General features: G+C 42.7%; 1 protein-coding gene across 3 annotated transcripts in view; it reads right to left on the minus strand.

The window, feature by feature from the left end:
- The window catches only part of LOC126335018 (carcinine transporter-like), a 145786-nt gene that overhangs the window by 47000 nt on the left and 79521 nt on the right, over window positions 1-19265 (minus strand). For all 3 annotated transcript variants that reach the window (XM_049997845.1, XM_049997847.1, XM_049997846.1), the window contains exons 2-3: window positions 12247-12577; window positions 7521-7790 (exon numbers count right to left, since the gene is read on the minus strand). In XM_049997845.1, the coding sequence (XP_049853802.1) occupies window positions 7521-7790; window positions 12247-12548 (572 nt within the window). In that variant the 5' untranslated portion in view covers window positions 12549-12577. The remainder of the gene's footprint in view (window positions 1-7520; window positions 7791-12246; window positions 12578-19265) is intronic.

Consider the following 19265-nt stretch of genomic DNA (forward strand, 5'->3'; position numbering starts at 1 on the left):
CCAGTGCTGAACACTCTAGAACGACTCCAGTGCGCCACCACCAGACACCAGCACAATTATCTCAGTATGCGTCTCGTTGGAGGACAGAGCGACAGAAAGAGAGAGAGAGAGAGAGAGAGAGAGAGAGAGAGAGAGAGAAAGAAACAATGAGCGACGAGGAAGTATGGAAGCATAAAAAACAGATGACAGCACAAGAGGTCATTGTATGGACAGCAACAGCTCGATCACCTGGTAAGTGAATACAGGCTGCAGGCCACTCATTGAGTGAAGGTCAGTTTCTGTATATCGTAGTGTCGTAAGTCTTGTGTAGCGTTTGGCTGCACAGGAAAAATCTAATGGAATGTAAAATTCTTTTAAAAAGACTCATTTTTTGAGATTAAGTCCCTGAAAGAGAGGACCGATATGCACATGGTGATCTATTCAGGAGTGTTTACGTTGAATGGCCAAAGGTCGCAGGAAGGCAATTGATGTGCGGTTAATAGCCAGCCACTCCCCCACTGTGAAGGCTATGCACTGCATTTGTGTCCGAAAAATCAGGTAGAATGACTTCCAGACACCCTGTGGGGCTCTGCAGAAGCCATTAGTCATCAAACACCAGCTGTTGTCCTGTATAGAGGTTTACTTTTGTGGAAACATTATAACTGCAGTAGCGAATATTCACTGTAGACGTCGCTGATGTTGGAAACTCTACTTCTCTAGTGACCCCACGCATCTTGAAGTGACCATCTGACGTTGAAAGACGGTTAACTTCCGACGTGCTGCTGTGATTACCACACACACCAGTCTGTCACTTTCGGCCACGCAATTCACTAATGTGATGGCCAATGTACCGTATATATGACCCATGAAAGTAGATGTAGAAATTTAAAAACACTAATTATGCTGTCTTTTTCTATCAATGATACGACATTCGTAACGTCTTTTTACAAAATCCCCAGTGGTGGTAGTAGTTTCTGCAGTAATGATTTTTTACCGGAATTTTTCGAGACTGAGGTCTTTTGTACCGGGGTAAAAATTACACTGCTGGCCATTAAAATTGCTATACCACGAAGGTGACGTGCTAAAGACGCGGTTGGTTCAGGAGGGTAATACGGAACCCCGTGCTGGATCCCAACGGCCTTGTATCACTAGCAGTCGAGATGACAGGCATCTTATTCGCATCGCTGTAACGGATCGCGCAGCCACGTCTCGATCCCTGAGTCAACAGATGGGGACGTTTGCAAGACAACAACCACTGCACGAACAGTTCGACGACGTTTGCAGCAGCATGGACTATCAGCTCGGAGACCATGGCTGCGGTTATCCTTGACGCTGCATCACAAACAGGAGCGCCTGCGATGGTGAACTCAACGACGAACCTGGGTGCACGAGTGGCAAAATGTCATTTTTTCGGATGCATGATGGTTGCATCCGTGTTTGGCGACATCGCGGTGAACGCAGATTGGAAGCGTGTATTCGTCATCGCTATACTGGCCTATCACCCGGCGTGATGGTATGGGGTGCCATTGGTTACACGTGTCGGTCACCTCTTGTTCGCATTGACGGCACTTTGAACAGTGGACGTTACATTTCAGGTGTGTTACGACCTGTGGCTCTACCCTTCATTCGATCCCTACGAAACCCTACATTTCAGCAGGATAATGCACGACCGCATGTTGCAGGTCCTGTACGGGCCTTTCTGGATACAGAAAATGTTCGGCTGCTGCCCTGGCCAGCACATTCTCCAGATCTCTCACCAACTGAAAACGTCTGGTCAATGGTGGCCGAGCAACTGGCTCGTCACAATACGCCAGTCACTACTCCTGATGAACTGTGGTATCGTGTTGAAGCTTCATGGGTAGCTGTACCTGTACACACCATCCAAGCTCTGTTTGACTCAATGCCCAGGCGTATCAAGGCCGTTATTACGGCCAGAGGGTGTTGTTCTGGGTACTGATTTCTCAGGATCTATGCACCCAAATTGCGTGAAAATGTAATTACATGTCAGTTCTAGTATAATATATTTGTCCAATGAATACCCGTTTATCATCTGCATTTCTTCTTGGTGTAGCAATTTTAGTGGCCAGTAGTGTAAGTTACATTCTGACAATCTATTTTTAATTTTTCCTCTCAATTAGCACGCAAAGAAAAAAGAGAAAGTCAGCAGCGACTTTAACTCCAAATACGAATCGAATTTCGTGCTTTCTGCCAAAAACGGCCTCGAAAAGACCAAAATGAATTCACTTTCTAAGGGGGAGAATTGTTAGCAAGAAATTAAGAAAAAGCTCTCTGCTCGTGAAGCACGTATCTCTGGTTTTAGCGATTAACGTTTTGCAGTATTTTCAACGTATAAATTCAATATTGTTTCAGTATCTGTACTGAATTAGTACAAGTCATGGATTATAAACGAATGCGGATGTCATTTCTGATAAGAACACAGATATTTTTTTGAGTTATTTGCGACAAACGACCCTTGTAGCTTAACGCCAGCTCAGACACTACTGTGTAAACATCGGACCTGAGGCGCTGCATGCAGCAGAATGATTCATGACGAACAGGAAATGTTGTCTCGACTAGAAGTTAGAGGACAACGAAAGGAAGCTCTCAGACCCGAAAAGAGAACTGGAAAGTGCTGTGAATGGTACAATAACGATCTGGATCGGCTTGTCGGAAAGGTGATAGATACCACGAGGCAAAGGGACCCAGAAGAGTGACCAACGGGGTTTGGACCTATTTTCAAGACAAAAGTCTCAGGTGAGTCCAGTTCATTGTATTTTAATAGGCTGTTCAAGAAGTGGAGATAACATATGAAAACACCCAGAAATGTGACGCTATCAAAATGAAATGTCAACCCCGTCAGCGTTTAAAAGAAGAGTCAAAATTGAAAACAGACTGCGTATGGACTGACGGAACAAAGGAGTCTCACAAGAAACGAATGGAAAATTACTGGTCCCGAGTTAGAGCAAAAGGCACGCTAGAAACGACATTATCCGCAGCTGGAAGAAATGAAAGAAGTCTCACAAACATCGCACTACGTTCTCCGTCAAGAATGTTCTCCGTGACACTCCGTTCCACAACTACCTTTTTCCAAGACACACGCCCTTCGATACGGGATTAGGTCTGTCATTACAGATTTCTCAGGTATACGTTCATGTCCACGTCGGCTGACTAGGAACTATAATCCGGTGTTCTGGTTCCCGTAGTGAATGATTTCTAGAGCTCTTCCGCAGGTACAATTAGGGTACTAAGGTGTGCTCATCATAATTTTTATAATTAACTGCGTCGTTCCTTATGTTCTGAGTCTGCAGAAACGTGACAGTATTAGTAGTATTTGCAATTATTTGCACCTATTCACTTTCCGTGTCTTCCGAGTCAGCAATAAACTTCAATAGTACGAGATTTTCCGACAGCACTAGACGTTAGTCGTGCTACACTTGCACGAGCTAGATCACGATGATGAATTACAGTTCATATGCTGAACCGCAAATTCACTGGATGTCAGCTATGGTACTCTACCATAAAAAGTTTGTTAACCACCCCTTGAAAACTTTGTGATCTTTGTTTAGGCAACTGTCTACTGCCAGTAAACGAAGGAGGGTTTACAACATTCATGTAACGACCAATCATGGCGATTCTAAATGGCTAATATTGATCGATGCAATACTGGCGGTTCGTCATATGCTCTGGATGATCAGTTTAAATTAACTCGACGTATGTAGTTGGAGATGAGAGGCACTGAAAAAAAATAATGTGGAGGGAAGAGATCTTCGGAAAATTTCATGCACATAAGCACCAACATGAAGGGAAATGAAGAATTTTTCTGCGAACCTTATTGAGTATGGTGTATATGGTGAATATTGCAATTAAAAGTGGGTTCCACACTCATTACAAGACCGCCGCATTGCTGCTCTTGGGGAAAGCCTAGAAGATGTTGTACGCCGTTGCAAAAATTGTTGGTCGGGTTTTCGTATTGTTATGTTGCCTCTGACATACGCTTCCGCATTTTGCTTATACTTCCATGCTCTGCATATCATTGTAACATATGTGGTAGAGGTAGCTCTTGGCGCTGATGAATGGTAGTAACCTTTGCATCGATGATCCACCCTGCTCCTTCGTAGTACGAATTGGTAGGCATTAATTACTGCACATTTTAGCACTTCCAGATCAGGAGGAAGCGGGTATAAGCTGTGAGGGTTACAGATGACGCTCGGTAGACTACAACGTAAGTTCATGAGAGACATGGGTGTAGTCAGAAGTGTTCCAGGGAAGTGTGATAGGGCCAGTCCTGTCTTCTATATACATGCATGATCTGAACGATAGGGTAAGCGACCGAACACTATTGAAAAAGCTTAGAGAATCGTCATTTGTAGTTGACTACAAGACGATCCTACTACTGCCAACGTACATTTCGCGGAAGGACAATGAAGACAAAATAAGATAAATTAGGGCTCGCACTGAGGCAAAAAGACGGTGGTTTTTCCCTCGCTTCATTTGAGAATGGAATAAGAAAGGAAGTGACTAGCATTTGTAGGGGGGTCCGGGGTTCGTTGGCACAAGGAGCTAGTTGGCACACAGATTCTATTTCCTGCCGCCGTGGAGCTAGAGCGCTGTCATCGCACTATTGGGGAGTGCATGTAAAGGTGCATGTTTATTCTTTAAATAAGTGTTTTAATTACTAGTCCAAATTTGATAAGAATTTTATTGAGGTGGTTTGGGATTGATTTCTTTTTGTTTAATTATTATCAGAATGTAAAGTTTTCTAGTGCGGGTGTGTTGACTGCTTTGTCTAATCGAATTAGTGATGCTACTATTGTCATTGCGACTGATTGAATATTAACTTTGGTGGTTGACATTAAATTTATTATTGTTATTATTATTTTATCTCAAATTATTTTGAGATAAACTTATTACTATGTTGTTTTAGTACCTTCAGTGTGCCTGGAAACGTCACTAAGACAGGACCCCTGTCTAATCGTTTTTCTGACTGGTGAGTGAATTCGTTGATCGTAATTCTTTTTATTCTGGTGAATCTATAGATCACGATGGAAATTTTCGAAAGAGAGGTTAACTGTGGTTGCATGCATATGTGATTTTGTGCCTGATGTGATTGTGGGGTTTCCATTTTGTTTTTGATGTCCCTTTGGGGCTAACTAGCATAGTTCAGTATGGGATCAGTTGGCATAACTATGACAACATGGCCTCATCGAAGGCAGAATCGCTGCTTCTTGGAGCTGATATGAAGAAAAAGCCATGTACAATCAAAAAGGGCGACCTGGCTACGGTTGACAAGTCGAAGAAGAAAAAACTGCCCGTAAGACGGCCAATATCAACTTTTTTGTATCATTCCGATGATAGTGTGTAAGACATAATCAATGTCGAAGGTGAGGACAGCGTGGCCTTCCTAATGATAGTTCAGAGGCTGAAGAACTTCTCTATGGCAAAGACCTTTCACTTATAGCCTGCTGCCAAGATAATGGCGAAGTATCTCATTCGACTGTCCCCAAGAACCCTAGTGAACCTGAAGAAATACAAAGAGGTCACATGGAACAAAATCAACAACGAATGCCCCACATTCTGCAGGGCCTTTTGGTCACCATGAATACATTTAAACTGTTGCGACCAGGTGAAACTACTTTCATCTCTCCATAAGTGTGGATTATTTCGCTACTCTGGGAGAGAGCTCATCATACTAGAACACATTAAATATTAGTTCACTTTTAAACGAATAAAAGATTTACTTAACTCTGACATACTTCTTTGCCAAAGGAGTACTTGATAATTTACAACTGTCTTGGACTAGTAAAGCATCACTCGATGCACTGATTAAAAAACTGTTCTCTCGAGATACAAAACGCAACATTTATGAAGTACATTTCATCAGAAACTTTATCTGTTTCTGTCCTACCCTATCATATTGACTGCTGTAGATGTCTCGAACTGGGCGAGCTCTGGCAGTCTCGACGCTATATTGACCTCAGTGTGAGGGCGCTGCAAGACTGATGGGGGAGGTGTGGTCTTTAGAAGCGCCTGTCATTGGTCGTTGCGGATTCCAGCGAGCCCTCGCTAACGTCTGTGGTAAGTTGGCAACGCGATCTCTGCACGCTACCACATAAATAACTTTGTTTTGTTGAAATATCAGACCTATCAGAATGCTGGGAATGTTCTCGAAATCGATGACAACGAGATTTGCGTGTCCACCAGGGATAAAAAGAGGAAAACTAGAGATGACCAGATGAGGATGATTCAGTTTGGTACGACCAAAGTAAAAATGTGAGAAAATTGAACCCTTCAGTTTAAATAAATGAGCGCCCAACTCCAACATTCGTGGTCAACTCAAAACATTGTACTAACTCTTTTTGAAAAAGTACAGGTAGCCATAATTACAAACAGATCTTATTTTCTTGAAGAATTCATTGTTTGTTCATTTAAGGTAATACTGCTGTTTATACATCTAAGCATAAATTATTTTTGTTCAAGTATTATTTCTTCCTGACTAATTTATTTTCTGAAACTTTACTCTTTGAAAATGAAGCTACATGAAGTCTTGATAAAATAAAATGTTTCTTCCTAGAAAACTGTTGTGTTCTGCAAGTACTCCAATCCATATCAGGTTATCCCATCTCCACCTAAGCGTGTCTCAACTAACCCCCAACCTGCAGTTAACTGGCACAGTTGCAAGCTTTTACCAAAATTGTTTTGTGATTACCTAAATATATATTTAATTAATAGGGCATACATCATTTTGCAGTTAAAAAGTCTAGTTACCCGCCAGATTCACCAGAATGCCACCAAGTGTTGCACAAAAACAGAGAAACCAAAAACCAAAATTTATGCCAACTAGCTCCTATCTCCCCTACAGGGTACCCTAAACTACATGGTAGCTTGCTTAGATGCAGTTGTAGATGTACTCAGTAGTCGCCGAGCTGGCAGGACATGAAGATGTACTCACTAGTCGCCCATCTGGCAGAACATGAAGATGTATTCACTAGTCGCCCATCTGGCAGAACATGAAGATGTATTCAATAGTCGCCCATCTGACAGAACATGAAGATGTATTCACTAGTCGCCCATCTGGCAGAACATGAAGATGTAGTCACTAGTCGCCCAGCCGGCAGTACATGAAGATTTACTCACTAGTCGCCCAGTTGGCAGGACATGAAGATGTACTCACTAGTCGCCCATCTGGCAGAACATGAAGATGTATTCACTAGTCGCCCATCTGGCAGAACATGAAGATGTATTTACTAGTCGCCCATCTGGTAGAACATGAAGATGTAGTCACTAGTCGCCCAGCCGGCAGAACATGAAGATGTAGTCACTAGTCGCCCAGCCGGCAGAACATGAAGATATAGTCACTAGTCGCCCAGCCGGGAGAACATGAAGATTTACTCACTAGTCGCCCAGCTGGCAGAACATGAAGATGTATTTACTAGTCGCCCATCTGGTAGAACATGAAGATGTAGTCACTAGTCGCCCAACCGGCAGAACATGAACATGTAGTCACTAGTCGCCCAGCCGGGAGAACATGAAGATTTACTCACTAGTCGCCCAGCTGGCAGAACATGAAGCCGCCGACGACGTGGCCGACCTGGTGGACGGCGAAGGCGTTGGCCACCTTGAGGCGCTCGCCGCAGACCCAGCGCTCCTGCGAGGGCACCGTACGCGTGTACCACGTGTCATCGAACTGGACCCCGTGCTGGCACTCCACCACCGCCGACTCGTTGCCCGTGCCCGGCGTCGCGAGACCGTCCACGTACTCCCAGCTCACGTTGTACTGCAGGCAGTGCTCGAACGCCGACTCGCCCTTCACCCTTTAAACCAAGCAAGACCGACCTTCGTAAGGCAGGAGGCTGGGAAGAGGTCGATCAGTCAGCAAGTTTCTAACAAATGCGAAATGGTCTTGCTGGGGTTGTTGTTGTTGTTGCGGTCTCCAGTCCAAATACCTGTTTGGTGCAGCTCGCCTTCAACCCCGAATAAATACTGCAACCTACATCCTTCATAACCTGCTTACAGTATTCATCCTTGGTCTCCCTCTAAAAGTTTTGCACCCCATACTTCCCTCCAGTACTAAACTGGCGATCCCTTGATGTCTCAGAATGCATCCTGTCAACCTATCCCTTTTTTTAATCAAGTTATGCCACAAATTTAGTTCTCTCAAATTCTGTTCAGCACCTCCTCACTAGTTACGTGATTTACCCCTGTAATCTTCAGCATTCTTCTGCAGTACCACATTTCATAACCTTCAATTTTTTCTTGTCTGAACCGCTTATCGTCCACGTTTCACTGCTGTACGAGGCTACACTTGTAACGGTTCATCTAGGACGACCATTTGTACGTTTATTTTACCCCTCTTATAAGTAATAGGGGATTGTGTTAAAGGACATTTCTGAGATGCCGGACAAAGCCGCAAGTATAGCTTATTGTCATGTGCTGATACATTTCAAAAATATTTTTTAGAAAGAGAGTTTGTAATGACGCCACGCAGTATGCGGAAGCGCTGGCGGAGATGAAGTGAGGATGGACTGCGTGTGTGGCGAAAAAAGGTGACCGTGCACCAGCCGCCATAGGAAGTCGGTAAGTCACTGCTGCTGAACGAGGTATGGAAGTGAAAAATGTCAAACGTCAGTCTTGTTCTTGCACAACTGGGTGACTGACGTAATACTTTTCTGTTGCGCAAGGGCATGCTTTTTATAACATTGAATCTTGATTTGAATTGGAATTCTTAAGGATAGACTGGATATATACAATCCAGAGCGTGTATAATGAAAAGTTCAAAATATGCAGGCTGTTTCACTTGCTGCTACCCATTAGTTTTATGCGACCCACAATGTCTTCAAAAACAACGTGCGAGATTTTCATTTTCTCTCGTTCACTTCCTGTAAACTACTAGTCGTACATAAAAACGTGCTAGAAGGTCACTTTCGTTTGTTATAAGCTTGTAATATAATCTTGGTCGCCATACCCTATCAAAAGCTCTTTCTATATCCAGATATAAGGCTGATGCACAATCTGTGATATTTAAGGCCTTGGTAATACTAATATATATTCTAATAATCGGATCTATAGTTGAATGTTACTGTCTAAAACCTGCTTGTATGTCAGGTATAAGCCTTTGGTCTTATGCAAATTTATGTAATCGTCTGTTTAATATAGACTCAAAAGATTTTCCAGTAGTTTATAATAGTGTTATAGGGTGATAGGATGTTGGAGTATTTAATGATTTTCCAAGTTTTGGTATCATAATTACTAACGCTGTTTTCCATTGTTTCGGTATTTGTTTTAATTTTAAAACATTGTTGTACAGACAGTGTAAAGTTCTAATTATTTTCTCCCTTGGTGCTGCTCTAAGATGTAGTCTGCTAATTCCATCCATTCCAGGTGAGGTGTTTTTGCCATTATATATTGCTTTATCTATTTCCTCTTCTGTAATTTCTTGAATCAGTGCTAACTGTTCTTCATTTAAAACCTCTGGGGATGTTAATTGATTGGCATTTCTTCTTCTACTTTTTGTTTGTGTGTATTATTAAAAAGTGAATCCTTAGGTATTTTATGAGTTTCTATTAAAACTTCTCTAAAAATTTGTGCTTTTTCTTGACTATCTGTTATTATATTCCCATTATATTGTAGTGGAGGATCAATGTTTATTTTATCTCTTGTAATACATTTAAAAGTCTTCCAGAACTTGTCTGATTGATTGTGATCTAACAATACAAATGTTTTTGCCCATCTTTGTGAGTGAAAATCTGCTAATTGTCTTTTAACAAGCATATTCAACCTGTTCCATTCCAGTCTCAATTTTTCTGATTGAAATCTTTTTAACTGTCGATGTATCCTACGTTTTTGTTTTATAGTTTCCAAAATATTTTCCAGGTATCTATTCTAGATTATTCTTTTTACTGGGTCACTTTCATATTTCGATTGTTTTATAGCTGCTACAATGGCATCGTTATATTGGTTTAATTCTTCAGTTGTTGTTGTATCAGTCACTTCTGGTATATTTTTATCAAGCAATGTTTGATATTTTTCTTGATCCATGTATTTTAAATCATATATTACTTTTGCACTTTGTTGGCTTTTGATAGAATGGTACATTGTAGTTCTTACTAATAGTGGTAGATGATCACTAACAATAGTTTTGCTTATCCAGTGAGCAGTGAAATGTCGATGCATATTGTTACTGTATAAAATATGGTCGGGTATTAGTATCATATCTATGGCATATAAAATCCTTGATCTTTATGGGATACTCAGATGCCTTTGTCTCTGCAATACCAATCACACTGACGTTTTCTATTAGATGTTCTATTAAATTAATTTTCGATTGTACACCGTTTGCATTGACAAAAGCAATAATGGTTTCTCTAGCAATTACATTATTTTCTCGAGGATCCATTTTTGTATGCTATCTTCAAAATTAGGGCTGGTTTCTATTCTTTAGGGTATTTGTTTTAAGTACTGTCAGCTTTTGGAGAAGGTTTTTCTTCTACTTGTATATTTCTCTGTGGACTATTCTTTTTTAAAGGTGGCCATTGCTTTGGTGCCAACTGTAGTGGTTCTTGTATTGTTCGTAATCGGTCCTCAAGATTGTTTATGTGGAAATGCATGGAGTTTAAGCTCTGTGTAATAGCAATTTTCCCGATGATTTCTTCGTTACATTTCCAGTGGCTGTTTCTATTTTATTCTTCCTATCAGGTAGTATATTGATCAGAGCTGTAATAACTGCTCTAAGTAGATCATCTACTTGAACATGTTTTTCGTCAATGTCAGCTTCCTTTGTAACTGGTGTGTTGATGCAGTGTACTTTGGCAGTTGTGTCAATCGATGCGGCCTCTTTTGGCCTCTTGGGATATCTAACATCGGTTGCTAGGTGATCTTCTCCGCATGTCTGACATTTTGGTTTTACGTTTTTAGCTATGCGGTTACTTGTAAAATGTTGACCTGCACATTTACCGCATTTTGGTGGCTTTGTGCAGTTGGTAGTAGAATGTTAGAAGCTATAACATTTTACAAATTCTACTGGCTGTGGAGGAGGAAGATCTGATGTTTCTACTATATGTACTTTGCAAAACATCTTCAAATGATTTTTATAAGATAATCTACTAAATGTTGAACCAAGGATCTCTCGTTTCGCAGCTGCTTACGCTAACCACGGTACCACGGCGCTCCTGCCTATCTTGCGCATCGACTACTCAGTTTGTATATTTTGCTTTTTTTTCATAGTTCCACACAACTGCTTCCTGTTTTCTCGATTGATCTGTGTTCAGTTTTTCAAAGCGTATTCACTGTGCCAATTTATAAGTAAATCTGAGGGGGGTGCGATGGGGAGGTTCCCTTGTTAGTAATGGCGAGTGTGAACACTGATTTAAATTCCTAGAACAGTACTTCGAAGCAAGTCAGCGGTATATCGAGTCGGCTATGGCACTGTCGCGTCACTGACATGTGTGAAGCGGCCTTTAAAGGCGTACTACAACGTGATCTTCATCTACATCTACATTTATACTCCACAAGCCACCCAACGGTGTGTGGCGGAGGGCACTTTACATGCCACTGTCATTACCTCCCTTTCCTGTTCCAGGCGCGTATGGTTCGCGGGAAGAACGACTGTCTGAAAGCCTCCGTGCGCGCTCTAATCTCTCAATTTTACATTCGTGATCTCCTCGGGAGGTATAAGTAGGGGGAAGCAATATATTCGATACCTCATCCAGAAACGCACCCTCTCGAAACCTGGCGATCAAGCTACACCGCGATGCAGAGCGCCTCTCTTGCAAAGTCTGCCACTTGAGTTTGCTAAACATCTCCGTAACGCTATCACCGCTACCAAATAACCCTGTGTCCAAAAGCGCCGCTCTTCTTTGGATTTTCTCTATCTCCTCCGTCAACCCGATCTAGTACGGATCCCAAACTGATAAGCAATACTCAAGTATAGGTCGAACGAGTGTTTTGTAAGCCACCTCCTTTGTTGATGGACTACATTTTCTAAGGACTCTCCGAATGAATCTCAACCTGGTACCCGCCTTACCAACAATTAATTTTATATGATCATTCCACTTCAAATCGTTCCGCACGCATACTCCCAGATATTTTACCTCCTGTGTGAAACAGTTTTGGAAAATGACGTCTAAAATTTTGACTGTTCCTGTGTCGTCCTCTGTTTCAATGCCGTTACGGCCACAGATTGTCTGTAGCTGGTGATTCTACGGATCAGTGTAGGACGTGAGTAGTTGGATCTATAGTCGGTTGTACTGACGAGCTGAGAACGTCACTGACCTGGGTATGGTGAGCGCCTTCCATTCGTCGAGCGAGTAGTTGGTGAGCTCGCGGCCGGGCACGTGGCACCAGTGGTCGGGCACGCTCATGGCGATCATGTAGTTGAGCGGCGGCATGGCGGCCAGCACCAGGAAGCACAGGTTGAAGATGAGGTTGAAGCGCGTCTGGAAGCGGCCTCTGGAGCCGATGGCGGCTATCAGTCCGTCCAGCAGCGCACCCGCCTCCTGGAGGCGCTGCGTCGCGCTGGAGCGACGCCGCGCGTCGCCGGCGCCCACGTCTGGCTCGGGCACCTTCAGCCCCATGGCGCCCTCTCAGCGCGCTGCGCTCCCACCTGCAGGCGGTACAGCGACTTGGAGGAACACTGACACATCCACAGGGTTCGATCGTGGGTCCCTCATTGCTCTTATTTGACAAGGAAGCAAAATTAGTCCTTTTTGCAGATCATACCTTATTGTCCAGCAAACAGAGCAATATCCGAGAGAAAATAGTAAACGACATTTTCGCTAAAGTTATTAGCTACTGCAAAAATTAACTACCTTCAATCCTTGAAGAAATGCAGCTCATCCAGTTTCGTACTTGTAAAAATACTGCACTTATTATTAATGTTGAAAGGTATGTGCTAAGGTCTGATCGGGGTAGATCCAGAAAATAAAGTCGATAGTTGCCAACCGCTAGGTGGAATGAGTATAATATCTTTGAGTAGGGGGTACTTTGATGGTTAAGAGAGCAGGGCGCACGCAGTAAAAAACTGGGTGGTCGCAGTTAGGTGCCCGGAGGAAGCGGACGTTTGTTGACAGCTTTAAGGTAGGATTCGCCCTTTGCAGTTTTCAGGTTGTACGCTGAGTAAACTTTAGCACGATAATGGAAGAAGCTACAAAATGATTTCAAAATGGCTTTTGTTAGACAATGTTCAGAGTCAGGATTTGTATGTCCACGTTTTAACGCAGTAAGCATTTTGTAAAATTTTTTGTAAGAGTGATTGGTGCCACAAAAACGTTGGAAATGTTAGCTTTTGTATATGACTTAAATTTTTAACAATATATACAGGGTGTTACAAAAAGGTACGGCCAAACTTTAAGGAAACATTCCTCACACACAAAGAAAGGAAATATGTTATGTGGACATGTGTCCGGAAACGCTTACTTTCCATGTTAGAGCTCATTTTATTACTTCTCTTCAAATCACATTAATCATGGAATGGAAACACACAGCAACAGAACGTGCCAGCATGACGTCAAACACTTTGTTACAGGAAATGTTCAAACTGTCCTCCGTTAGCGAGGATACATGCATCCACCCTCCGTCGCATGGAATCCCTGATGCGCTGATGCAGCCCTGGAGAATGGCGTATTGTATCAAAGCCGTCCACAATATGATCACGAAGAGTCTCTCTACATTTGGTACCGGGGTTGCGTAGACAAGAGCTTTCAAATGCCCCCGTAAATGAAAGTCAAGAGGGTTGAGGTCAGGAGAGCGTGGAGGCCATGGAATTGGTCCGCCTCTACCAATCCATCGGTCACCGAATCTGTTGTTGAGAAGTGTACGAACACTTCTACTGAAATGTCCAGGAGCTCCATCGTGCATAAATCACATGTAGTGTAGTAAAGGCACGTGTTCTAGCAGCACAGGTAGAGTATCCTGTATGAAATGATGATAACATGCTCCATTGAGCGTAGGTGGAAGAACATACTGACGAAACTAAAATGAGCTCGAACACGGAAATTAAGCGGTTCCGGACACATGTCCACATAACATCTTTTCTTTATTTGTGTGTGAGGAATTTTTCCTGAAAGTTTGGGAGTACCTTTTTGTAACACCATAGAGAGAGAGAGAGAGAGAGAGAGAGAGAGAGAGAGAGATCAACATTGTGGTTAAATCTAACAACCTGAAACATAATCAACATCCTTTGCTTGTATTGAATATGAAAATGAGTAGCAAAGTGAAGTTACCCACCAAATGAAAGAACGTAAAGAAAATGAGGCCTCCATGAAAAATATATGTGCGGTTCATAGAAGTCGCTAACTAAAGTTATCAGAGCAAAGTTATTTCAAATAACTAATTTTATGCCATTGCACAACTGGCATTATTCAAGTCAAGCTATAATTTTATTAAGTAAACATCAGGGCCAAAAATTAATTTTTCAGTACCATCTTAATGCCATTGGACAAACGGCACTATTCTCTTAATATTGATTGCTGAGTCAAATACATGTTTCATTACTGGCAAAATGGAGGAGTGCACGAAACAAGTTCACAGACGCAGTCAGATGCAGCTTTGTTGAATAATTATTTTGGAACAATTTTATCTTTGATACTTCCACTAATTAAAAAGGAAACAATTTTGGGTTATATACTTTCACTTTTAAGATAATTTTGGACATGATACTTGCAGTGTAAGTGGGGCATTCAGTAAGTAAAGCAACCCATTTTATTCTGAAAGAAGAGTGGTTTTATTCAGGATTCCAATACATCATATTATTCCCAAATCTTTTCGCAACAAAATAATATTTTTCAAAATAGTCTCCCCACATAGCCAACTTCGGGGCACACGTCTTGCTGCATCAATAACGTTACCATCAACCACGCATTGTTTCCCGTTGAGTGCATCCTTCATTGGGTCAAATGATTGGAAGTTGGAATATGCGAGATCCAGGCTGTAGGATGAATGTGGAAGGACAGTCCAATGAAGTTTCGTGAGCTCCTATCTGATGTGCAGATTTACGTGATGGCCGTCCGGCGTGGCCGAGCGGTTCTAGGCGCTTCAGTCTGGAACCGCGCCATCGCTACGGTCGCAGGTTCGAATCCTGCCTCGGGCATGGATGTGTGTGATGTCCTTAGGTTAGTTAGGTTTAAGTAGTTCTAGGGGACTGATGACCACAGCAGTTGAGTCCCATAGTGCTCAGAGCCTCAGAGAGAATGTGAGTCCAGTGTGCAAACTGCTCTGCCGCCTCACTCAGTCTTCAGAATTGATCGTTGCACCGCGAGAGAGGACTTCAAGCAGAATAATCCCTTCAGAGTCTCAGAAGACCGTCTCCTTGACTTTAACGGTTGTGGGTGGGACTTTGAACTTTTCCTTAGGAGGAGAGGTGGTGTGGTGCTACTCCATTGATTGCCGTTTTGTTTCTGATTCGAAGTGATGAACCCATATTGCATCGCCTCTGACGATGTTCGACAAAAAATTGTGTCGCTTCGTCTGATAACGAGTATGTAATTAGCACAGATGTTCCTTCGTTGCTCCTTATGGTCTTCTGTTAGACGGCGAGGAACTCAGAGGGCACGCACCTTCGAGTGCTTCAACCGGTGGATGAGTGTATCAGTACTACGAACAGAGACGTCCAGTTCAGCAGCGAGGTTATTGATTGTGAACGGTCGTTCACCTGGAATGAGAGTACCCGCTCGTTCTAGCATTGCAGGAGTCACAGACGTGTGCTGCCGGCCGGTAAGCGGGAGATTCGATTGGTTTGCGCGGCCTTGTTGCGATAATGATAGACGCTAAATAATTTTTCATAATGCGAGGCCACAGTCATAATATATTTCTTTAAAGTCAGTACCGCCATTAGACTGTTGTTTATTTACAGTGTTACATTCACACTTTCACAATCATGATTTCGGCTTCAAAGTGCCATTATCAAGTGTTTTAATTGTTGTACATTGCCTAAGATGGGATACTGTCGTATTAAAATACAATGTATCTAATAGTGTATTTTAATACGACAGTATGCCATATTAGGCAATGTATAACACTTAAAAACTTGATAATGGCACTTTGAAGCCAAATTATGACTGTGTAAGTGTAGATGTAGCGCTGTAAATATACGTCTAATGGCGGTACTGACTTTAAAGAAGTAAAAAAAAAGAATGATAGACGCCTCGCCCAACGAGTCATCGTCCTTTTGTTCACTGCCAGGTCTCCGTAGACATTCTCCAAGCGCCTACGAATATCGGCGGTGCTCTGTTTTTCGGCCGAAAGAAACTCAGTATCAGCTCTCTGCTTGGAACCCACCTCCATTACAGATGACGTTTTGAAGGTAACGTACAGTACTGTTACCAAGCGGAAATATTCCACGATGTCCCGAAACATATTTCACATTTTCCAATGAAACTAGCCAAGAAAAAATGTATTGCGTTACTTACTGAACGTCTCTCGTAGTTTATAATTATGGAAATGTGATTTCTCTTAATATTAAACTGCAAACATCTTCATGTTCTGCAAAATTGTTCACGGTGTATAACAATTGGTGGCGGAAACGTATATTGTTGGAAGAATACAACGATAGAAGCAACAGTAACGCTCGGTAAACATAGGTCCTGGAGGTGTATTTTATCGATCACCACACACACTAGACTACTACCGACACTGGAAATCGCCACTGAAGTTGCCTATAAATAAAAGAAGCGAAACCCGCAGGGAAAAAATATGCTGCTTCTCATTTAGTTCAAATGGCTCTGAGCACTATGGAACTTAACTTCTGAGGTCATTAGTCGCCTAGAACTTAGAACTAATTAAACCTAACTAACCTAAGGACATCACACACATCCATGCCCGAGGCAGGATTCGAAGCTGCGACCGTAGCGGTCGGGCGGTTCCAGGCTATAGCGCCTAGGACCGCACGGCCACTCCGGCTGGCACTCATGTAGTTGCAAAGACGGAACACACATACATGAATTTTGAAGCAGCTAAGAACGACGGATAACGGAAAACAAGACAAAAATAAATGTTTTTGGTCAAACGTAGCGCTGCCTACAGATTGTTGTTGCATCCACCAACAGAACGTTGGTATAGAATCAAAGACCGCCTGAGACACTGAACTCTGAGGCGGACAGACACTGTGATACATTACTCGGCAAACACAACTGTGGCTCATTCTACACCTACATCTACATCTGTACTCCGCAAGCCACCAGAAGGCGTGTGGCGGAGGGTACCTGGAGTACCTCTATTGGTTGTCCCTTCTATTCCAGTCTCGTATTGTTCGTGGAAAGAAAGATTGTCGGTATGCCTATGTGTGGGCTCTAAACTCTCTGATTTTATTCTCATGGTCCCTTCGCGAGATATACGTAGGAGGGAGCAATATACTGCTTGACTCCTTGGTGAAGTTATGTTCTCGAAACTTCAACAAAAGCCCGTACCGAGCTACTAAGCGTCCCTCTTGTAGAGTCTTCCACTGGAATCTTTCTATCATCTCCGTAACGCTTTCGCGATTACCAAATGATCCTGTAACGAAGCGCCCTGCTCTCTGTTGGATCTTCTCTAACTCTTTTATCAACCCTATCTGGTTCGGATCCCACACTGGTGAGCAGTATTCAAGTAGTGGGGGAACAAGTTTACTGTGACCTACTTCCTTTGTTTTCGGACTGCATTTCCTTAGGATTCTTGGAATGAATCTCAGTCTGGCATTCCGGCCGGAGTGGATGAGCGGTTCTAGGCGCTACAGTCTGGAACCACGCGACCGTTGCGGTCGCAGGTTCGAATCCTGCCTCGGGCAATGATGTGTGTGATGTCCTTGGGTTAGTTAGGTTTAAGTAGTTCTAAGTTCTAGGGGACTGACGATCTCAGCAGTTAAGTCCCATAGTGCTCAGAGCCATTTGAACCATTTTGAATCAGTCTGGCATCTGCCTTACCGATGATCAACTTTATATGATCATTCCATTTTAAATCACTCCTAATGCCTACTCCTGGGTAATTTATGGAATTAACTGCTTCCAGTTGCTGACCTGCTATATTGTAGCTAAATGATAAGTGATCTTTCTTTCTATGTTTTCGCAGCACGTTATACTTGTGTACATTGAGATTCAATTGCCATTCCCTGCACCATGCGTGTATTCGTTGCAGATCCTCCTGCATTTCAGTACAATTTTCCATTGTTTCAACCTCTCGATATACTACAGCATCATCCGAAAAAAGCTTCAGTAAACTTCTGATGTTATCCTCAACGTCATTTATATATACTGTGAATAGCAACGGTCCTACGACACTCTTCTGCGGCACACCTGAAATCACTCTTACTTCGAAAGACTTCTCTACCTTGAGAATGACATGCTGCGTTCTGTTATCTAGGAACTCTTCAATCCAATCACACAATTGGTGTGATAGTCCACATGCTCTTTTTGTTCATTAAACGACTGTGGGGAACTGTATCAAACGCCATGCGGTAGTCAATTTGTGTGGCGCGTCCCCTTGTCGAGATTCGTGGGGAGTGTTCGACTGTTTCCAGCACAACATGTTCGTGCACAGGTATAATTCGTGCAGGCCTACTCGGTCCCACAACTTGTTAAATCTCCCAGTTTCTCGGAGGAACTGACGCACCCTTGTAAACGTTCGACCCTCGGGGTGTCTTCGGACACGGTACGCTTCTTGGTACAAGCGTGGAGCCTCCCGTACAGTGACGTCAGCAGTATCGTGGATGAAAAGCATACCCTCACACTCCTTGTTACCGCAATGTTCCACGTTACCACCAAACTCGTACAACACTACTGACGATCCGCTAACAACTGATATGAGTGGCACTCTGAGCATATGCTGTATTGTTGTGCCGATTCTGTTTAGAACTCCACGTTTCGAAAATGTAAATAAAGACCGGACCAGGGACCGGCATGTGATGTTTACACAGAATCAAGTCAGTGGTGACTACTAACCACGAAGTCGCATTTATCTCGCAAACGGTTCGTTTATGGACCTATGCTTACTAAGACTTTTTTGTCTCTAGCAACGTCTACCGTCATCTGCAAGGATTTAGGCCATTAATTATGATAAAACATGTATTTATTTGGTCGCGAACTGGCTTTCGGCGTCTTAGGCCATCTTCAGCTGACAACTGATACAACGACATGCGACCTGCACAGGTACTATTTACACAAAAGATAAAAAATGATAACATGTAGAGTGTTTACACAGAAAATATTACGGTTTTTTGCCACGCAGAAAAAAAATCGCATGACTAAGAACGGCAACGAAGTTCTTTTTGTAGAGGTGTATTTATGAACTAATGAAAAATAATCTTGACTTTACAATTTTACTCT

Source organism: Schistocerca gregaria, chromosome 2 (genome assembly GCF_023897955.1).
Source record: "Schistocerca gregaria isolate iqSchGreg1 chromosome 2, iqSchGreg1.2, whole genome shotgun sequence".
Lineage (NCBI taxonomy): Eukaryota > Metazoa > Arthropoda > Insecta > Orthoptera > Acrididae > Schistocerca > Schistocerca gregaria.